The 23,081-nt window shown below is 40.8% G+C and overlaps 1 protein-coding gene across 2 annotated transcripts in view; it reads left to right on the top strand.

Moving 5' to 3' along the window:
• UNC5B (unc-5 netrin receptor B) overlaps positions 1-23,081 on the top strand; it is a gene marked incomplete at its 5' end in the record, with an annotated part of 216,946 nt that overhangs the window by 146,959 nt on the left and 46,906 nt on the right. For both annotated transcript variants that reach the window (XM_081328218.1, XM_081328217.1), the window contains one exon: positions 7,002-7,223. In XM_081328218.1, coding sequence (XP_081184344.1) covers positions 7,002-7,223 — 222 coding nt within the window. The remainder of the gene's footprint in view (positions 1-7,001; positions 7,224-23,081) is intronic.

Below are 23,081 nucleotides of genomic sequence, written 5' to 3'. Positions count from 1 at the left end.
TGCTTAAAATAGCAATTGCCATGGTCTTCTTGAAGTTCCAAGCTCACTGTTTATGCATTTTGTTCTCCGGGACCAGTCTGGCTACTAGAAATGTTGATTGAATAAGACTGTTCTGAAATGAAGGGTGTACATTATGCATGTGGAGTGTGATGCTCAGAAATAAGAAAGATCTTAAACAGTGGGACGGCTTGCCTCCCGAAATTGTGGGTGTTCCACCACTGGAGGTTTTTAAAAAGAGATTGGATAGCCATTTGCCTCAGATATAGGGTTTCCTGCCTGAGCAGGGGTTGGACTAGAACAGAGGTCCCCAACCTTTTGCACACCAGGGATCGGTTATGTGGAGAGAGTTTTTTCCACGGACTGGAGGGGGTGTGGATTTGTGTGCTGCCTGCATCCTGCAGATAGGGCTTTGCTTGTTTGTGCTGACCAGTTGCTGGCATGCCGTGGCCCGGTACTGGTCCACGGACCAGGGGTTAGGGACCCCTGGACTAGAAGACCTCCAAGGTCCCTTCCAACTCTGTTACTGTATTCTTAGTTTTACGAGCTCTTTAAACAATAGCCTAAGCATCCTCTGGAGTTGCTATGAGCTAAAATACGAATAATATTGTACTCCAGAGGTCCATTCCGTAGCAAAGAAGCGCACACGTCCAGATTGCAAAGTATTGTGCGGTGAGCTCCAAGTCCTTGGGTTTCAAATCAGAAGTTTGGTTTGCAAACACACAAACACTTCAGCAAAATAAAAATAAAGTAAAGCAAACAGCAGTGGGAAAAAAATGTAATTGGTAGCTTCAGGCCAGTATAACATCCGTGGCCAAGGATAATATATCTTTTAAGTACTTGTAATCTTTTGAAATTCCTCCTGGCCCTCCTGGAGAGAGGACATAAAGATTACCAAATGGGAGGTGGGAGGGAAGTGACTTGGGGGGGGGGAGAATTTTGCCAGACACACTTTAAGAGACTAATGGATTTCTAATGTTTACATTCTTTATATACAAACCTGCTTTATAAATGATCCCGGCATTAAAGCTGTAAAACAAAGTCATAAAAACAGCCTGCAGCTCAAGCATGGAACATAAATGCCTTTTTTCCACAGGCAGATGAATGAGAGGCAGTGGAGAGAGCAATCAATATTTATGTGCCTTATCTATGTTTCTGCTTTCCTGTCAGGGAGATGGTAGATAGAAAGGGGTATGTATTACCAGCTTTTGGGGTTGAGTTGAGGTTTGTCTCCCTAGTGCTCAGTGCTTACCTTGAGTGTACAATATTTCAACCAACTTTCCCCCCATGTACAGTGTAATGCAGGGGTGGGAAAACTTGGCTTTTTTATGACTGGTGGACTTCAACTTCCTGCTGGCTCAGGAATTCTGGGAGTTGAAGTCCACCAATCATAAAAGAGCCAAGGATCTCCACCCCTGGTGTAATGGGTTGCATTTCACAGGGTGAACTTAGAATGCCAGATAACAGCTATTCTGTAACTATCATTGCAGCAGTGGCAATCCCTGTGAGGGAGAAAATTGTATACCTTCCCCAAATTTTTGGGCAGAATAATTGAAACACAGTTTTTTCCTGGGTTTGGTTCACATGTTATAGAAAGTTAATGGTTTCCCCTGTCCAGTGATGTCCCATTTTAGGGGTTGGTGCTCATCTCTGTTTCCTAGCCAAGGGAACCAGCATTGTCTGAAAATGCTTCTGTGGTCATGTGGTCAGCATGACTATTCACCAAGGTACACAGAACATTATTGCCTTCCCGTTGAAGTGGTACCTATTTATCCACTTGCAGTTGCATACTTTCAAACTGCTAGATTGACGTGGTACTTGGGTCTCACACTGCCAACCCTCCAGTTGACAAGCCCAGCATCTTAACTGCTAAGCCACCATGTCCTTCACATGTCATTCTTTCCTGGAGGAGAACATTGCCCAGACCAGGGAGAGACAACTATTGCAACTTTATAACCTGTGGACTTCAACTCAGAGAATTCATGAGCTAGTGGTGCTGGCTCAGAAATTCTGAGTGTTGAAGTCAACAGGTCATAAAGTTATCATTGTTGCCAACCCTTGACCCAGAGGAAGCTAGTACTATATAAAGTGAAGAAAAAATTAAAAGGAAGGATTTTGCCCATGTGTGCGTGGGTGTGTGTTTATATGTTTGACTTCTGTATTCTTATTCTGTTTGACCAAATTAATATCACAGATGCTTACTTCATTTATTTTAGTAATTGTTTTTTTTCTCTGTACAAAGTTTTATTAGTTTATAATATATGATACAATCGAAATACAAAGTAAGTGGAAAAGATGGGGAAGAGAAAAGTGAGTAGAGAAGTGAGGTTAGGGAGAGAAAAAAAGGGGGGAGACATTGACTTCTGACTTCCTTTGACGCAGTAGAGTATCAACTTCAAACCTCAACTTTTTACTTTTACAAAATAATATAAACTAGCCATTTAATAACACCAAATCTATCTAATTGGTAAAGCCCACAATCAAAATTTCTTTTTTTTTCCACCTCAAGCACATTACTTCATTTATTTTGATTCAAGCCGAAGACCTTGGATTCAAGATGGAGTTGCTATAAAATATTTGTTCCAAATAGAGTATTCTTTTCCAAGATTCATAGCATTGAGTCCGGAGAGTTCAAATGTAGAAAGAGTACAGAGAAGAGCAACAAAGATGATTGGGGGACTGGAGGCTAAAACATATAGGGAACAGTTGCTGGAATTGGGTATGTGCAGTTTAATGAAGAGAAGGTGAGGGGTGACATGATAGCAGTGTTCCAGTATCTCAGGGGTTGGCCACAAAGAAGAGGGAGTCAAGCTATTCTCCAAAGGGCCCGAAGGCAGGACAAGAAGCAACGGATGGAAACTAGTCAAGGAGAGAAGCAACCTAGAACTAAGGAGAAACTTCCTGACAGTTAGAACAATTAACCAGTGGAACAACCTGCCTCCAGAAGTGGTGAATGCTCCAACACTGGAGGTTTTTAAGAAGAGACTGGCCAGCCACTTGTCTGAAATGGTATAGGGTTTCCTGCCTGAGCAGGGGTTTGGACTAGATGACCTCCAAGGTCCCTTCCAACTTATGATGATGATGATGATGATGATGATGATGATGATGATGATGATGATGATGATGTGAATCCTTTTGGCACTGCACCAAGCATTTAATAGGAAACCAAGAATGAAACTAAGGATCAATATACTGGAATTGTAATAAAGTCACTCAAACAGTACTGAACCTATTAATAAGAGTTGAAAAAATTGTCCACTTTTAAATAGAAAAGTTGACTTTACTGCCATATATGCAAACGCTACCGGTATCACATGCAGAGATCAAAATTTGGCTTTGTTTGAGAATTCAAATTCATAGGCACTTAGAGCATAATATACCACCGTTACTATTATGGGTATCAAGGCAAGGGTCACTGATGTGGCAACTTCTGGAGACATCTGAATTAATGAAAACCAAGTGGAGAACATAACAAGATGCTGTAATATTACAAACTGAGATTGAAAGACAATAGAGGGGGGAAAAATACTGCCCTACTGAGATGATGATGATGATGATGATGATGATGATGATGATGATGATGATGATGATGATGATTTTGCTTCTATTCAAACCATAGCCCATTTCGAAGAATAAACAGCAACAACCACTTTATTTCTATTAGCTCTGGGACCTGCGCTGAACGGGGCCTTTTATTCTTTCTAATGATCTTGGGCAAGCATTTTCAAATTAGCTCCAGAAAAGCCCATTCATCATAAGACTGTCTTGTCTGGATTTAAGCTTTTTGCTCTTACCATTCCATTCTTACCAACTCGGGGCTGCTGTTGTACAGCGGCTTCACAAGGGCACACCGGGAGGGTATTGTGTGCCTCAATTACCAGCTCCCCCCCCCATATAATTGGTAAGGTTCAGAGAAAATTATAGAGCTGAAAATGAAATTAAGGGGGAGCGGTGGGGACACCTGGCAGCAATAGAGAGCAGAAAAACTAAAGAGCACATGCCTGTGTGCACGCAAACACACTCACAGAGATTAGTTTGGAGTTTAATTTGCTGTTTCCAAAAGAGCAGTTAATGGATTATGACAAATGTCCTACTGCTTTCCCTAGTGCTATGTTAAAATGGAAATGGAAAGTCAATTTTCCTAAATGGATTTTAAATGGCTGCATGTACAGTATACATTTCTGAGAAGAGGGTTTTGCTCAGGAGGCATCTCAGGCTGCTTTGGGTCTGCTCCATTGTGCTTCCTGAAGACTCCCAAGAAAAAGCTATCCTGAACTGTGGCCAGGCAGTGACAAGCTTCTCTGGTGATTTCATATGGTTCTATCGCTGCCTTACTTAGAAGCAGGCTAAGGGTTTTTGCCAAGTCCTTGCAAGGAAAGTGCATTAAGTTTTTTCATCATGGTGGCCTCTTGAGCCCTATTTTTTTTTAAAAAAAAATAAAATGTTGGCCATTACGTGTTTCAACAATCTCAACGATTTAACCTTCTTCTTTTATGGGCCTCCTCAACAGTCATAATTTGAGATATGGCTAAGGAAGGTGACCTTATTCAGCTTTGAGTGGGAAGCAAAATGCATCCTGCATTCTTTTAATTTCCAGGTACCAACTCGATGCTTTCCATTCATTTGGGGGATGCAAGACCAACCTTCAAACTCAAGGTTTAACTCCAGATCTACATTTGTAATAGTATAATGTATGTCTGCCTCCCAACTCTCTAAATGTAGACCACACTTACCCTTCAATGCTTTTTTTAAAAAATCAATGTAACAAAAACATGCCCAGTAGTTCTTGTTGATTGTGAGTCTCACCCACTCCTAAAATCTGATTGTCAGGTAAAAAAAGGAGATTCTTGATGCATCCAATGTTTGAATGATGTCATGGTGAAAAAGTACCCCAAAGCATAACTATTTTACTTTCACCCATACTTCCAAAATCTGGGCCTCTAGTTTTATGGGTCTACCAACTCCCATGATCCTCAAATAGCACAGACATTGGTAATTTGCATTATCAGCCCAGATAACTGATAACCAGGGCTTTTTTTCTCATAGAACGCTCAGAACGGAGTTCCGGCACCTTTTTTGGATAGAACCTTATAGGGTAGGCAAGGCGGGTTGTATGACATGTGTGAGTTCCGGCACCTTTTTCTTTTACAAAAAAAGCACTGCTGATAACTGATCACATCCATGCTCATTTAAGGGGGAAGGGGGAATCTCCAAATAGTCATAATTCTAGTCAAAACAATCTTGCCTAATAGACTATGGATATGAAGTACTTGTTTTTGATCGGACTTTTGTTTCATTTGAGAAGATTTTCCATGCTTTAGGGCTATTAAAGGTAAATGTTTCCCCATCTATCATGTCTGACTCGGGGGGCGGGGGGGAGGAGGCAGTGCTGATCTCCGTTTCTTAAGCAAAGGAGTCAGCATTGTTCAAAGACGCTATAGGACAGACATGTCAAACACAAGGCCCGGGGGCCAGATCCGGCCCGCGAAGTGGTTTCATGTGGCCCGCGAAGCCATCCTGGAAACAGTGAGGGAACGGCCCCCTCTGCCTTGTCCCTGGTCCAGAGACCCTCAGATCTGTCCCACTCCTGCCCAGGCCCCCATAGGCACCCTTGATGCGAACGATATAGAGCTGGCCATGCCCACCCAGTAGGCCATACGCACTCTAGCCACGCCCACCCAGTAGGCCACGCCCACCCTGGCCATACCCACCTGGTCCCCTGAGGGCAACCGCAATGCTGACGCAGCCCTCAGTGAAATTGAGTTTGACACCCCTGCTATAGGACAATATGGGTATACAGCGAGGTGCATGGAATACACCTTCCCATTGAAGTGGTTCCTGTTTATCTACTGGTATTTGCATGCTTTTGAACTGCTAGGTGGGGCAAGTAAAGGGAGCTCACCCCATCATGTGGCACTCAGGTCTCGAACCTGGGCTGTCAGGTTTCCAGCTGACAAGCTCAGCGTCTTTAACCACTGATTCATAGGAGAAATCTCCTCTGGATTATTTGCCAGTTGTATCATAAATACTGCCTTTCTCTTGAGATCAGAATGTATGGAATAAGGAGAGCCTGAAGGCATTTTTCTCTTCAAAACTCAATGCTGGGAATAAAGCTTCCTTTCCTAGATAGTCTGTGACTCCAAGACCTGACAATCTGACTTCACTTTATCATGCCACTGTTATCGCCTTCTTGTAGCACAGTAAGTCTATCCACACTTGGGAGTCAGAATGATATTTAACATCTGCAGAGTGCTTTAGCATATTCAGAGCACTTTAGAGTTATTTACCCTTGCTGTTGATAAGAGGAGAGAGAGAGAGAAAAAAAACAGAGCAATGTCTGAAGCCATATGCAAATCTTTTGATGTTATCAAGTTCTGTCTTTGAGGTAACTATGATTTACTAAGATCCATTGAATTTATTTCTGAGCAACAATTTTGCTCTATAAAGCTAATATATTTATAAAGTTTGGTTATAGCACTTTTTCATTTGCAGACCTATTAGGAATATTTATTCAGTCATAACTTACATTTTAATGTGTTAAGGCAAAAAAGTGACCAACCAGAATGATTTCAGCCTAATAAAAGTATGGTTTGTCTGCTGATAGCAAAAAAAAAATATTGTGAGAACACAGCACTCTTCTTTCTCCTTCGCTTTTGCTTCTTCATGTAGGACTGGTTTACCATTAGTTCTTGGTGTAAATTAGGCAAAAGGCATGAACAATATTAAATTTCAAAATGGAGACAGCAAGAGACAGAAAACCTTTTTTTACTGTCTGGAGTCATCTTTTAAAGCTGTGTTGTCATCTTTTAAAGCTGTGTTGCTCAACCTCTACAAATTTAAGCTGGGTGGACTCCAGAGTGGTGGAATTCTGGGAGCTGAAGTCCACTGAATCTGAACATGCGGGGGTTGAGAAACGCTGCTTTAAAATGGTGAACCAATAGCTGAATATGAAGTTAGATTACTAATAGACGCAACTATCTTTCTTTTCCCCCCTTTTCTTATAGGGATTGAGTATGGAGATGTACTGCCAGATTCCTTCCCATCAGCACCTGCAGAGTCCCTCCCCAATTTCCTCTTGGAACCACAAGATGCCTACATAGTGAAGAACAAGCCCGTGGAACTGACCTGCAGAGCCAACCCAGCCACTCAGATCTACTTCAAGTGCAATGGAGAATGGGTGAACCAGAATGATCATCTCACAGCAGAAAGTCTGGATGAAGTCACTGGTAAAAATTAGTCCATTTCTTATATTCTTTTTGATATTTTTTTATTTCCACCTCCCACTCTCTTTTCGAGATTTCTGGACTTGCCTTCTTTGGCAGTAGAGAATTAAAGTGGACAAAGAGTCTAAAGATGTCTGCATCTTGTCCTATAAGACTGATGGAAGTTCAGAACTTTGTGATGGAGGGGTGATGTTTCAGATTAAGCTCCTAGGAAAGTTAATGAGATGTTCTTCAAAGAAAGGAACAGCAGTTATGCTCTGAAAAATAGCTGAACCTCTCTACACTGTTGGGAAATTGGGTATATTCTGGAGAAGGTTCTCAATTCATTCTTTAGCCTACTGTGAACATGTATCCTAAGATCCTTAACAGAATCCTCTGCATTTTGCAAATCTTCCTTGAAGGACAAAAGGATGCCTAAATTATTCCTTCAAACATAGAAAGTGCACAATCTGGTACAGCAGCTATATGTTGAGATGAAACAGATCAGTCTATTCTTGATCCAGTTGTCCTTGTTCTCTTTTTAAACAATCAATCAATCAATCAATAAGTAAATAAATAAATATAAAATCACAAACATGGAAAAAAACCCACCCAAACCAGGTATCTGTTATAATAGACTTACATAATTGTGACAAGTTGGATGGATGGATGGATGGATGGATGGATGGATGGATGGATGGATGGATGGATGGAAAGAGAGCGAATCTCATTTAGGAACCCCAGTCGAGACTCATTTGTTAAGTGAAGTAGTTGCTACTTTACTTACTTTTACTTTTATGGGACTTATATGCCGCCCTATCTCCCGAAGGACTCAGGGCGGCTAACAACAATAAAATACAGAATACAAATATTTAAAAAATTAAACTATCACAAAGCCCCACTAAAACCAATAAAAACATTAAAAACATAATTAAAAACCCTTATCATCAGTCCAGGTCGGCCTGTTGGAAAAGGTATGTCTTGAGGTCATGACGAAAGGACCGGAGATCTGGGCTGATACCACAGCTGTGTTTACAATCTTACATCAGCTTTCCTTTGCTTTACAGACCAGTGAAGGTTATATATGCAAGGAAAGATAGCAGACTTACTTTTTCATCACTGCTGTAATTGAACTGTTGCTGTATGAGGCAGTTACTAAATGAAGACTACCTTTATGTTAAATCTATTGTTACCTGAAGGAATTAATCCCAAATGAATTGGTAACAACAATGCAAATTGGGGTTGTGGCTTTATTAATATAAGCGAGAAGTAGAAGCCATAGGACCAAATATAATTCTTGGTTTAGTATTCCTTTAATATAGCTTCCTCCATCTTGCTGGCTGAGGAATTCTGGGAGTTGAAGTCCACAAGTCATAAAAGGTCCAGGTTTGAAGACCCCTGCCGTAGTATCTAAGCAAACAAGGCTGATTCTGGAAGCTAAGTAGGGTCAACTCTAGCTAATACTTGGGTGATTACCTGGAAACTCCAGGACTGTTGCCAAGACTGAGAAGTCATAGTGGCAAATCTCTTTCTGAAAACTGCAAAGATGCAGTCACCAGGTGCAGAGCTCAACTGAAGGATGTTTTTACTTTAGTCTGATGCCTCTGAAAGGTAAGAATTAGGAAGGGGGCTATTCTAATGATGTCAGTGGCATTCGAAGGAGGGAAGCAATCTGTCCCAAGTGCAGACAATAGGGGTGCATGTGTGCTGTTAAAACAAGGAGATTAGCTGCAAATATGGAGTCAGATTGCTGGCAGTGTGCCAGTCAGCTGTTTTATGTTCAGTACCAAATATCTCTCATAGGTATTTATTGATTAGCCCTTGGGCCATATCAAAGTGCAAAGTTCCAGCAACAAATTATTACTAAAATTTGACAAAAACAATTTAAAATGGAATTTCATAAAATACAGTTTAAAATGGAATTAGAATAAAATATGATTTAAAATGAGATGGGAATAAAATACAATCTAAAATGAAATTGTAATAGTGTACAATCATTTAAGATATAGATAAAATATGATAAAAATATATTTTGGAGTCGCCCTTGCAATCTACCCCAATCAGTCCAACATATGCAGATCTCAACCGAACCATTTTGTTTAAGTACTGTGCTGCGTTAAATGTTATTTTCAAGTTCTGGCCGGACATAAGGTAAGTTGTTTTGATATGGGGATCCCAATGGGTCATTTGTTTAGTATATAGACCAAGATACCTGTCTCTCACCCTCTTATACAGGCAACAGTCAAATAGGATGTGAGCCAGGTCTTCTACTTCTGCCGCTCCGCAAATGCAGAGACACTCATTATAGGGTATTGCATGAAATCTCCCATATCTGACCATTGTGTCAAGCTGTTCGAATCTTGCTCGCATAAATATCTCCCTAAGATGTTTTGGCAGTTGTAACTTCAAATAACTGTGTACTTGAAAAGTACGTTTGTGTTTACTCAGCCATTTCAAGTTACCCACCTTACCAAGGATAGCTATATCATTTTGTGCTTCTATATCCTTAATTCTTTGGGCAACTCTTTTTTTGGATTGTTCTCCTGTTACGCATGAGACAGGAAGGCCACAGCTTCTTACAAAATTTGTTAGTTTGGTGATCCAGGAGATTTGTGATTGTAGTTTTATTTGCTCTAGTAGGCATAACTTGGGGAGTCTATCAGTCTCCATTTCATTAACTTTGCACCAGTAGTTATAAGCTCTAATTTTAGATAATTGATGAATTGTATGAATTCCCAATTCAGCTCTAACTGCTGCAGCAGATGTTCTTGGATCTACACCCAAGATACATCTCAAATGCTGGGACTGTGTTTGTTCTAGGACTGTGGTTGAGTAAAGACCCCAAATTTCTGCTCCATACAAGAGCATTGTCGTAACCTTAGCCTTATAAACCTTAATTAATGGGGCTAGGGACCCTGGGTAGCTATGGTTCTTTAGTTTGAGCAGTAAGTTCAAACAGGCTTTTGCTCTAAATGTACTCCGTTGATGATGGCAGGCCCAAGATGGAAACAGTTACGGCCAAATATACAAAGGTGTTAACCTGTTCAATTGGTTCACCATCTAATTGCCACTTATGTCTCTGATGGTGTCTTCCAAACACCATTATTTTTTTTATTTTGATTTGCTAATGATTAGGGAGTTATCATGGCAATAAGAGCTGAATCTTCTTAATAGCCTACGTAATCCTACTTGTGAGTATGATAATAAAATCATATCATCAGCATAAAGCAAGCTGTTACATTAAGTATTTAGGATCGGCATGTGTACCATGGTATCCTTCATTAACCCTGGCAAGTCATTGATGTATAAATTAAATAATAATGGGGCCAGGATACACCCTTGCCTTATCCCTTTATTTCTGTGAATCCTGTTAGTCAGAGCCCCATTAACCCCATACCACACCCTCAAACAGGTAGTTGTGTAAAGGGCTTTAATCAAAGCCAGGAGTCTGGGTTCTATTTTAAGAGATGTCAATTTACTCCATAAAGTACTTCTTTATTTACCATATCAAAGGCTGCTGTAAGGTCTATGAAAGCAGCAAACAGGGGTCTCCTCTTATAGGCATATTTGACAATTAGATGGTTCAAGACAAAGCAGTTATCAATAGTAGATCTGTTTTGTCTAAAACCTGCTTGTTCTTCTGTGAGGATGTTGTTTTCCTCTACCCAGATTTCTATTCTGTTCAAAAGGTACCTAGCATATATTCTTGCTACAATGTGAATCAGGCTGATGGGCCTGTAGTTACTAGGATCCTTTTTATTCCCTTTTTATATATGAGGACAACTATTGCCATCTTCCACCCATCTGGTATATAGCAGGTGTTATTTATGTGTGTAAAAAGGCCCGCTAATACAGGGCCACACCAATTGGGAAATTTCTTGAATAATTCTGCTGGTAAAAAATCCCCACCTGGGCTTTATTGCTCTTTAAGCTTTTAATGATGGACTGTATCTCCTTTTCTGAGACTGGTGGCCAAGGGGGGGAGTTCTAGGGTTTACTAAATCACTGTTTAAAGACAGTTTCTTTACCGTTTGGTGGGAGCAAACAAGCACTGATAATAATTCTGCCAATCCTCAGCAGAGATTGGTATGTCGAACGCAAATCTCTGTTCCTTCAGGATACCTGCTACAGAGTGCCAAAATAATACTGAGTTATGACTTCTGGCAGCCAACTCGAGTTCTGACCAGATTGAAATGGCAAAACTTTTTTTCTTTAATGTTATAGGTTTTTTTATATTCCCTTCTTGTGTGCAGCATGTTACCTTGTATATGAGCAGTAGGATTCCTCTGGGCAAGCCTCATGGCTGCCTTCAATTTCTTTTTCAGTCACTGGCAATCAGGATCAAACCAGCAAGGTCTACCCACTCGGGCTCTTTTTGTAGCAGGTTTAGCTGTTAGATGTTTCTTCAGTATATTACAGAGATTGGAGAATGCATTGAAGGCTGACATCCAGTCAGTAGTAGATGACTGGATTGTTCTAGCCCACTTAGTAGCATTCTCTATTTTAAGGCATTCTAATATTGCCTTAGTATCAACTTTGGCCCAAATTAACCTTTTATTTTGGGTCACTTCTACCTTTTTGGTGAGCCATCTGTCAGCCACGTTATATGGTCTTAAATTTGAGTGGCCTCGCAATGTCACTCTTACAGGCTGATGGTCACTATTATCGCTAAGGTGTACTGTGACCTCCGAAAAGAGGTCAGCTTTATCTCTAGACACACAAAAGAGATCCAGTATGCTGCTTGAATTGGCCGAGTGGTATGTATAAGGGTATGTGCAATTCTTATCCTTACCCCCCAAAATTTGGAGATTACCCTTAAAAATTAAGGAGATTAGGGCCAGGCCAGCAGCATTATTTTTGCAGTCTCTCGAGAGCCACTGAGGATGGTTATCAAAGAACTCCCCTGGGATTCCCTAATTCTGGGCAAGCTCATACAGAGAGGGACCCAGCCTAGCGTTCAGATCTCCTAGTAATACCACTATGGACTGAGAGTACAGTACAGATATATCTTCTAGGATAACTTCCAAGTCCATCCAGTATTCGGAATTACAGTGCTGGGATGTGCTTGGAGGAATATACACATTTACCAATATTAACTCAAACTGGTCATATTCAAATTTGACAGTCTCTGGGTTTCCAGTCTGGTGCCTTAAAGATTACACCAAACAGGGGAGAGTGTCAAAGATACTAAGTGTATCATTGAATGAAGGGCATTAACCTCCCCCTTTTGGGGCATAATTTCTCACAAAAAAACATCCATTTTTGAATGTATTTTATTTCAAAGGATGCATTTCTAAATATGGTTCATCCTTAATTGTTAATACCCATGTTTTTAAATCCAGTCTTAAACCCCTGAGCTACATTGCAAAATTGGAGACGTGTATAATCCTAATAGTAGACAAGCTTTCATCAATATGTATCTTGGAGATGTTAATTTGTATCAGAATGCAAAATAAATTACACAGATTTGTGATTTCAATATTACATTGTCTGAATAACACTTCATACTAATTGCACTAACATCGTTGTACACAGCTACTTCAGTAACACTTTCCAACAAAGTCCTTAACAGGAGGCTGTTAAGAAAACATTTCTTGGAGTGAGGAAGATAAAATTCTTTCATAGATAAAACATTTGCTAAGAGCATAGGAACAAAGAAGAGGGATGCATAGTCAATTATTTCTGGGCGAAAGATAAAGAGTGCAAAGAATCTGACCTGAAAGCTAGTTTTATGTCTTTAATGCTGTTATGGATTTTAAAGCTAGACTCAAGCAACCTTCTGTTGATGGAACTAACTAGAGTTCGTGAAGTAACTAACTCTAAAAGTAAATAACTGATTAACCTAACCATGAAGTTAGACGTCCTATTTCCCTTAAACTTCAATGAATCTTGTCTTCTTGGAGACCTCTTCAAAGTTGCCTACAGTTGCTCAAAGAGGTGGACCACAACTTATTGTAACAAACTAATACATAATTAACTCATACCAGTTCAAACCCTCTTTAGGTTATAGAGTCTGCAGATGGTCATTGCCTTGAGAAATCATTGCTTGATCCTCCCTAAAAATAAATCAAGGAGTGCAGTAGTTCAGTAGGTTTTCTTTGTAAAATTTAAATTTGAATCTACCACCTGGCACATCTATGTAGGACAGATTTAGTTACAAAGCTACTTTTTTGTTCTGTTTTGTTTTTATGCCTTGCTTGTATGTTTCCCAGATGCATTTGATTGTTTATTGTTAGGAACAGGATGCTGAACTAAATGGCCTTTTGATATGGTCCAGGAAAGCTTGTATATTCTTATACAGACTGAAATAGAATAATGGAGTCCGTATCGGAGTTGATTCCACATTTTTCTGGCAATTTTAGCATGCTGGAATCTGTAGTGGTCCCAATTGTTTGTTTCTTTTAAGAGAGGCAGCTCTGAAATATTCTGATAGGGATTGGTTTAAATACCTATTTGACAATCACAATAATAAAATAATGGAGTTGGAAAATTCTTGAAACCAGAGTTCTCTCCAATTTCAAAGGCAGTAAAAATGCCTTTTGAAAACTGGATTATTATTCAAGACCAGTTTTAAGAAACCTCTTTCTTACACCAAATCTAGTCCACAGTCTTGGGATAATTGGAGCATTTCATTACTTTTATTTTTAATTGCACTCATTCTGCTGGAGGAACTTGGCATAGCTTATTGCACCAAATTCCAAAGCAATTGCTTACTTCCATCAAAATCATTCTGCATTTTCTCATACTCTTAACAATCTTAATCGTCCCTTGCTCCTTTTCTACATTTTTGTAGCAGTAATTCTCAACATTCAATTCTACATAGCTTCCACATCTTTTCTCTTTCTTTCCTTATAGAGTAGAAATTCTATTAATTCCCCTGAAAGATTAATTTTCTCTGTTATTTCTAATGTAGGACTCATACTTCATCTTCTTGCAATTTTTCCACGTTTTCTCTTGTTTATTTCACTTTTTCTTCCATTTTTTCCCCAAGATCCATTTTGACTCTGCAAAGAAATGATCTCTCCCACATTACCTAGTATCACATTGCATAGTATCCTTCATTGATGCTTTCTTCATCGTCATCATATCAGTGATACTTTAGATTTATTCTTTTATCGTGTGTATCCATGACTAGATTTTGGTTTAAACCATAAACCTGAAATCAGGAAACCTGGAAACTCACAAGCAGTCATTCTCTCATTCATTCTTGTGTCTCGAAATGGTATTCCAATGTTTCTCAACCTCAGCAGCTTTAAGATGTGTGGACCAACTCTCAGAATCTCCCAATTAGCCATGCTGGCTGGGGAATTCTGGGAGCTGAAGTCTACACATTCCAAAGTTGCTGAAGCAGAGAAAGACTGATCTATTCACTTTCTTTTTACTGTCCCATCTTATTCCATCCATACCTTCACGTCACTTAATAAAATGTTTTTCCATTTAGATTATTTTCCCAAAGGTCATCTTTGGTTGTTCCATTATCACTATTCACTGGTGTACAGCATGCAGCTGTCACCAACTTATGGATTCCTGTTTTCATATTCACTCACTATGATCTAAGGGACAATAATTCAGAAATTTTGCCATATATTTCAGCAGTTCATTCATAATTAAACCAGTATCTTCATTCCCTGCATGTATTCATCTGCTACACTCCAAAGTTCAGACCATTTTTATTCACATCTATTACACTGTTCTAATTCTTCTTAATTTCACAGGTATACCATATATACACACATCCATACACTTTACCGTATGTTCCTCTTCCACTCCAATTTTCATTCTTGTATCTGCTATGGTCATCACCTTTAAATATTGACCACCACCAACTATCAGGGCTTTGGTCAATCAAGGCCTTGTCATAACATGTTTTAATAAGATAGACATTGTACAGACTACAGTAGTATAATTACAGATAAATCTACCAACATGCACCATAGGGGCTCTCCCATAGGGGGCAGGTTGGCCCTCTTCTCACACATATGAGAGACCATCACCATGGACCTCTGAGTCCTCAACACCATCAGATTCAGCCTGTCTCTAGAATTCATATCCATCCCCTCGAGATATTTCATCCATTGTCCATTGTCCATTGTCCAAAAGTCCAGTAAAAAGCGGTCTCATGAGGGAGGCCATCCGACATCTTCTGGACATCCAGGCCATAGAACCGGTACCGGTGGGGCAAAAGGGATGGGGGTTCTACTCCATTCTGTTCGTAGTTCACAAGACTTCGGAAGGATGGAGAGCAATATTCGATTTAAAGGGGTTAAACACACACTTGACACCCAGTAGGTTCAAGATACAGATGCTACAATCCATATTGGCTGGCATCAGAAAAGGAGACCTCCTGACATCCATTGATCTCACGGAGGCAAATTTACACATTCCCATCCTCCCTGCTCACCAAATATTTCTCAGGTTCTGCTACGCAGGCTGCCATTTTCAGTACAGGGCCCTACCCTTCGGTCTATCATCAGCTCCCAGGGTGTTCACAAAGGTCCTGGCAGCGATAACCGCACAACATAAATTGGTTGGAGCTCAGGGCCATACACCTGGCTCTATGTCACTTCCACTGCGCAGTGGAGGGTCAACACATGCTAGTCCTCACGGACAACGTGGCAGCAAAAGCCCACATAAACCACCAAAGGGGTACTCGTTCCAGGTCCCTGATGGCCGAGGCTCAGTTGTTGGGATCCTGGGCAGAGACCAACCTCTCCTCCCTCAAGGCCGAACATATCTCGGGACAGGCGAATCACGAGGCGGATTTTTTGAGCAGGGCGACAGTGGATCCCTCCGAGTGGCGCTTGCATCCAGCTATCTTCAAAAAGATATCGGAAAGGTTGGGTCTTTCAGTGTTGGATCTATTCGCTACTCCAGCAAACTCCTAGCTTCCGAGGTTCTTTTCCTGGTTCCCGTCTCCAGGGGCAGAAAGGGTAGATGGTCTCCACAGCCTGTGGCCCAGAGGTCTGCTATACGCCTTTCCTCCTTTCCCCCTAATCCCGGCAGTTATCCAGAAGATATCGCAGGAACGAGAGGAGGTAATACTAGTTGCTCCACACTGGCCAAGACGGCCGTGGTTTGCCGACCTCGTGGGCCTATCGGTATCACTCAGCCAGGGGATTTTACATCACCCAGAGCCCCAGTGGCTCCAGTTAACCACCTGGCATTCGAGCGGAGACTCCTTTCACAGGCGTCCTACTCTTCAGACATCATTACTGTGATGCAGGCATCTCGGAGACCCTCTACTAACAGGATCTATGATTCCACATGGAAAATTTCTGCACCTGGTGTATGCAGCAACAGCTAAGCCCAGCATTGATCACCATCCCACAGATTTTGGACTTTTTGATGGAAGGTCTTAGGAAGGGGCTGTCACCCAATACAATACGCAGGCAAGTGGCTGCTCTGTCCATGATGATTACATGTGGCAATTCAGCGCCATTGGTTCAGCATCCCACGGTGTGTTCCTTTGTTAAGGGAGCGACTAACATCAAGCCGCCCGTGGTGCACAGATATCCCTCTTGGGATCTGTCCAAGGTCCTACAGGCTCTCACTTCTTTTCCCTTTCAGGCCATCAGAACCTTTTCCCTTCCTGACGCTTAAGTTGGCCTTCCTAGTGGCCGTCACATCAGCTAGGCGTATTTCTGAGCTGGCAGCCCTATCTATCAGGGATGACTTGTGCATCTTTCACGCTGACAGGGTGGTCCTGCGGTTGGATCCCTCTTTCGTTCCCAAGATCAATCCTTGTTTCACAGGTCACAAGAGGTTGTGCTGCCAGATTTTTGTCCCCAGCCATCTCACGACTTGGAACGTAAATGGCACACCCTGGACGTCCGCAGAGCCTTATGTCGTTACATTAAGCGAACGGCTTCCTTCCACAAAACTGAGGCCCTCTTTGTTTCATTCCAACCCTCTTCAATGGGCCAGAAAGTATCTGTCTCTACCATTGGCAGATGAATTAGGGCATGTATAGTGGAGGCGTATAAGGCACACTCCTCACCAGTTCCTAGGCGGATCACTGCGCACTCCACTTGCAGTGCGGCGACTTCAGCGGCGTGGGCGACACAAGCATCGATTGAGGAGATTTGTAGGGCAGCGACGTGGTCGTCGCCTTCTCCTTTTGTGAGGCATTATAAGCTAGATCGATTTGCCTCAGCAGATGCCTCGTTTGGTAGGAGAGTTCTCCAGGGAGTAGTGTCAGATAGTGGAACACAGGCCCAGACTGCTTCCCACCCATAGGGACAGTGAGTCTTTGGTATGTCCCATTCTGTTGTGGATTCTCCATCGATCATGCTGGAGAAGGGGCGTTGTCTTACCTGAACACCTTTTCTCAGCATGACAATGGAGAATCCACTCCCACCCGTTAGGTCCGTCGGGTCCTGTGTTCAGGGACTTGTTTTTCCTTTTGAGCCACCATATTGTGAGGTCATCAACGACTCCGCCTTCGTCAAGACTGGGGTCCTAGCCAGAGGAAGAGGCAGGGCAAAAGTTTGATTGACCTGGTCTCATGGCAGGAAGACAAGGATAAACCCATTCTGTTGTGGATTCTCCATCGTCATGCTGAGAAAAGGCATTCAGGTAAGACAATGCCCCTTTTTTAAACTTGCACTGCCACTCATTTCCAATTTTCAAAATATTTCCTTGCCTCATTTTCACTAGAGACAAATATTTTGTCTTGCAAAAATAGGGGATATTCAACCCACTAGACTACATATTACATTGATAATAAAACAAAGCTTCTCTTTTAAGGTTTTTCTCTCCCTTTCTAATGTCACCAAAGAACAAATACATGCATACATACACAGTGAAATAAAAACCGGGTATTTATGGCAAATACAATAATTACAGTAATAAAATGTACGAGTAATAAAATGAAAAGCAGATATAACATCGGGCAGGGCAGGGCATCCAGCAGGTGACTTTGAATCTGCCAAATGAACTGTGATTGGGGCCTTGTTTCCTTTCTACCTGTGAATTACTCTGGACACACAGGATATAAGTGGTAGAGTAGGAGAAGAGCTGGCAGAGCTGGGAAGGTGGTGTTAAACAAGTCATCAGTCTAGAGTCATTATGTTCCCACAAATAATCTAAATCCAATTCCTCTTGAATTCCATTGACCCTTATCTGATGCCAATTTAGTACTGAACGTTTGTTGACTAGATTCTTCTCTATAGGTTTGAGCAATAAATCCTTTTTGAACTGCAATTTAACATATGGTCCTGGTCCCTTGCACCTGACAAATAGAGGTTAAATCTATGTGTATAATCTATTGATATGTTACATAAAGGATTCCATGACCCAAACCAGTTCTGTTTGACTTTTAGTTGCAATGCTAAGTAATGTTATAGAGAGAGGAGTTGACTATATGTCCTATTTTACAAATTCAAACAAGGGTGAAACTATATTTACAAAGGTACCCCCAAGGAATCCATGTTGAGCTTTCTAGCAACTAGTCAAATAAGACACTTGAGCTTATTAGTTTAGAAGCCATTTAAAAGTAGATGGATTACAGATTAGCCCTCTTATCTCATACCTTAACAGGGTTAAGGATCCCAGGTCTGATATCTGTTTTATGTATTGACTTTTTTATTTTATTTTGAATAAACCTTGTTTGGATCTGGGCCCTACCATATTATTTACATTAATGAGAAGTGGCTGTAAGATATTGTACATAACTATTACCAAAGTAATCATGGTTCTTCTTTTTCATTTGCTAGATTCATTTCGCTTCATTTTTTAAAAAAAAAAGTAAAATAAAAACAGCAAGAAGATATAACAATAATGAAAGCTTCCATTTAATAAGTCTATTATGCACCGTTGAACTTGTGCAAAAGTCTATATTAAATGCTGTCAAGGGCTAAATTATTTAATTGGTGTGGAAGTTGGTAACACGAATAGCAAATGGATTTGCAACAGGCAGGAGTCTCTTCTGCCCCAAGAGACTCTTTGCTACATGTTCCTCTTGTAATCTCAACTGTATTGTTGTCACACCAGCTACAGGAGCCAGACGTGCTAGGCTGTGATTCAGAGAAGCCATACATCATGGAAATATGGCATGGAGTTTGCTGGGTAGGGTTGAAGGAATGGGTGACATTAGTATTTACACAATGCCTACTAAAGCCTCATAGTTGCAGCTAGCATTTAAGCTACTTTAATAATCAAGAGGCTGGCACTGCATTTTTATTTGAGTAGAAGAAAACAATAGAAGAGATAAATGTGGCTCAGGTCTGAACTTGGTGCTTTCAGAAAATCAGAGACCTAAAATAGAAGAAGATGAAATTATTATGGTTTCATTCAATGTCACAGCACTCTTTACGTCCATAGAACAGGACTAGAGAAAGAATCCATGGCAGCAGAACTACACAACACACCAGACTTAGCTAAATACATAATATAAGCTTACTTATAAACAGCTTAAAAGAGACAATATAAAAGCTAAGAAAACAGAACAAAACAACAGGAGAGATCCTCTCCACCAACCAGCATCCAATAAGGAGGAAATAACACCAGACAAACAAGCAGAGAACAATACCCTAATCGGGGAATACGAAGGAGAAAACCATACCCTCGCCAACTTTGGCAGGGCAAACCGCTATATCTAAATAGGGAGCAAATCCCACACTCACTAGCATTGATGATGTTACCTAGTCAGGTAATAAAATGTCTACAAGCCAACAAGTAACTCTAAGAGCACCAAAGACTCCATAGAAAACAAGTATCCACCAGTGTAATTTCTCATTTACACCAGATATCAAGACAAGCTTCATTATCTTCAGAGAAGCAAGCCTCATTTCGTATTTGCAGAGTTGGCAAAGTGCTGGTTGAACAGACGCAATCTCCTTCTCCCTCATCTCCTTTGCTACTTTTCTTCTTAACTGGCTCAGCTTCTTTGCTCTTAGGAAGTACCTGTCCTTCTCTTTCTCTCTTGCCCCAAGAAAACAGTATCTGCTTTGCCTTTTTTTTATATATGGTAGCAGCCCTTGTCAAAGAGCTTAAAACTGTATTCTTGGTTTTCCCAACACTCTTCCTGGATCTTCACAACTCCCTTGTCAGATAACTTGAGTGACAGATAGTGGGAAGGTTCAAAGAGGAAGTGCTTAGCGTTGGTTTAGTGAATTTTATGAAACCAGCCATTTGGTGGCTACGTAAGGATTTTAATTTAATTTAATTTAATGTATTCAGTGGAGGCACCGCCTGACTCCAAACAGTGATGTGTAATAAAACTGAAGTGTCCTATGTTTTTGGTTTGATATGCTCCTCTCCTCCATCCCTTTAGACTTGAAGTAAACCTGAGAAAAGTGGGGTTTTGTGGGGGAGAAAAGAGGAAAGGGAACCCCCTTTAATCCAGAAAATAATTATGTTCATGCTGGAAAACATCTGTGAGTTGTAGGAAGCAAACAGACCAATCAATCAATCAATCAATCAATCAGAATAGAGCTGAAAGGGACCTTGGAGGTCTTCTAGCCCAACCTCCTACTCAAGCAGGAGATCCTATACCATTTCAGACAAGTGGCTGTCCAGTCTCTTCTTTAAAAAATCTCTAGTGATGAAATATCCACAATTTCTGAAGACAAGCAGTTCTATTGGTCAATTGTTCTCACTGTTAACAAAATTTCTTCTTGGTTTCAAGTTGCTTCTCTCCTTGATAAGTGTCCGTCCCTTGTTTCTTGTCCTGTCCTCTGGTGCTTTGGAAAATAAATTGACCTCTTCCTCTTTGTGGCAGCCCCTCAAATACTGGAATGATGCTATCATGTCACCCCTAGTCCTTCTTTTCTGTAGACTAGCCATACCCAATTCTTTCAATCGTTCGGCATTCTTCAAACCATTTTCCAATAATACAGTGAAGTTGTGATAGTCTAGGATTTTATACCATAAGCTGAAAAAAAAAAAGAATAAAGCTTTAGGGATTTCTTTTTTATTAATCAGATGACAACTTCCCAGGCGCACGAAGAGCAGGAGGAGAGAAGCAACCTTTGCCAGTTTCAAATTACTATCCGTGCAACATAACTATCTTCATTAAAGCATCAACCGTCTAAAATAAAGTTCTCAAACGTTGCTTATCTTTGAGACCATCACTCATTAGAGGATCTGTGCAGGGTGAAATAGAGGGTAATTGTTCCTGTTTTTGTATCAGAAACAGCTAATGGCTGCTGAATCCACTCTCTTCCTTTGTAGGTATGTATTAAGGCGGTGCAATTAAAGCACATGCCGCCGCCTCTTGTTGAATTGAGGCTGTGATGTGAAAGCGTAGCAGTGAAAACAAGGATAAAACAGAGGAGGTAATGGAGTACAGTTTGGCCTGCAGTTGCATGGTGCTCCTGAAACAGATGCAAGTTTATTATCAGTGATCAGAGCGGATGGGTGGGAAGTTGGCTCTCCTACTCTGCTGGAAAGTTCATCAATCCTCATGATGGACCATACATACCTTTTTACTGTTCTTATTAATTTTTTTTAGTTAACATAGAATGTTAGGAAGTGCCTTGTGTGAGGAAGTGAGAGGGTAAGGCTGGAAGGGTAGAAAACAGTTTGGCCCCCTAAGAAGAGATTTATTGCAGTGTCAAGAGGAATCTGGTTCTATTCATTAGTTCCCAAGAGATGCTTCCCTTCCCCTCCCCTCCCCCTTTCCCTTGGTGTATTGCACGGGTGTCAAACTCGCAACATCACGTGACATATCGCGACTCTTTTGCATTGCCGGCAATGGGGTGGGCGTGGCTTCAGTATGATGAAACGGCAGTTTGACACCCCTGGTGTATTGTATCATGTCAATCAGATAATGCAGGGGTCTTCAAACTTGGCCCTTTTATGACTTGTGGACTTCAACACCCAGAATTCCTCAGCCAGGCATGCCTGGTTGAGGAATTCTAGGAGTTGAAGTCCACAAGTCATAAAAGGGCCAAGCTTGAAGACCCCTGAGATAATGAGATTGGGAGAGACAGGAGATACCTTTGAAATTTAATTTCATTACTCGTTGTAATATTTAAAACAGTATTTCTCAAACTTGGCAATTTTAAGATATGTGGACTTCAAATCTCAGAATTCCACAGCCACCCTTTGTAAAGAGAGTCAAAGTGGGTCCAGTCATAGTCCCTAGTGAACAGTCATGAGTTTTCTTAATTTTTTTGGTCCAAACTGTCCAGCTTGTGTCCAGTTTAATAATTCCAGCACTATCATATCAAAGGTATGGCCCAGGGATTGATGGCTTTGATGATGTTTTCACTATTTAATTTTGTCTTTAGCACTTTTCTCACTCTTTGGAGACATATATATATATATATATATATATATATATATATATATATATATATATATATATATATATATATATATATATACATGTGTGTGTGTGTGTGTGTAAATTTTTAAATTGCTAACAAAGAATTAAGGGAGACTGATATGCATTTCAAACTTATTAGTTTTCATCAGTCAGCCATACCCTTCTGAGATTCGAACCTGGGCTGATTACACATTAGGCAGTTGTTTTCACCTCTAAGCCACAGGATCTCTCTCGCTTTGTTAGCTGAGAAGCAAGGGGAGATGTTTGGGGCCTAGCAAGGTAATCTAAAAATAGTTAACAAGCATTTGACATATATATATATATATATATATATATATATATATATATATATATATATATATATATATGCGGGTCGAATCCCGAGTGCCGCGTAACAGAGTGAGCGCCTGTTACTCATCCCAGCTTCTGCCAACCTAGCAGTTCGAAAGCACGTAAAAATGCAAGTAGAAAAATAGGGACCACTACGGTGGGAAGGTAACAGCGTTCCGTGCGCCTTTGGCGTCTAGTCATGCTGGCCACATGACCACGGAGATGTCTTTGGACAAGCGCTGGCTCTTCGGCTTTGAAACGGAGATGAGCACAGGCCCCTA

The sequence above is a fragment of the Vipera berus genome, assembly GCF_964194415.1.
Source record: "Vipera berus genome assembly, chromosome: 5".
NCBI classification, from domain to species: Eukaryota; Metazoa; Chordata; class Lepidosauria; order Squamata; family Viperidae; genus Vipera; species Vipera berus.
This window is presented reverse-complemented; position numbering and strand designations above follow the sequence as displayed.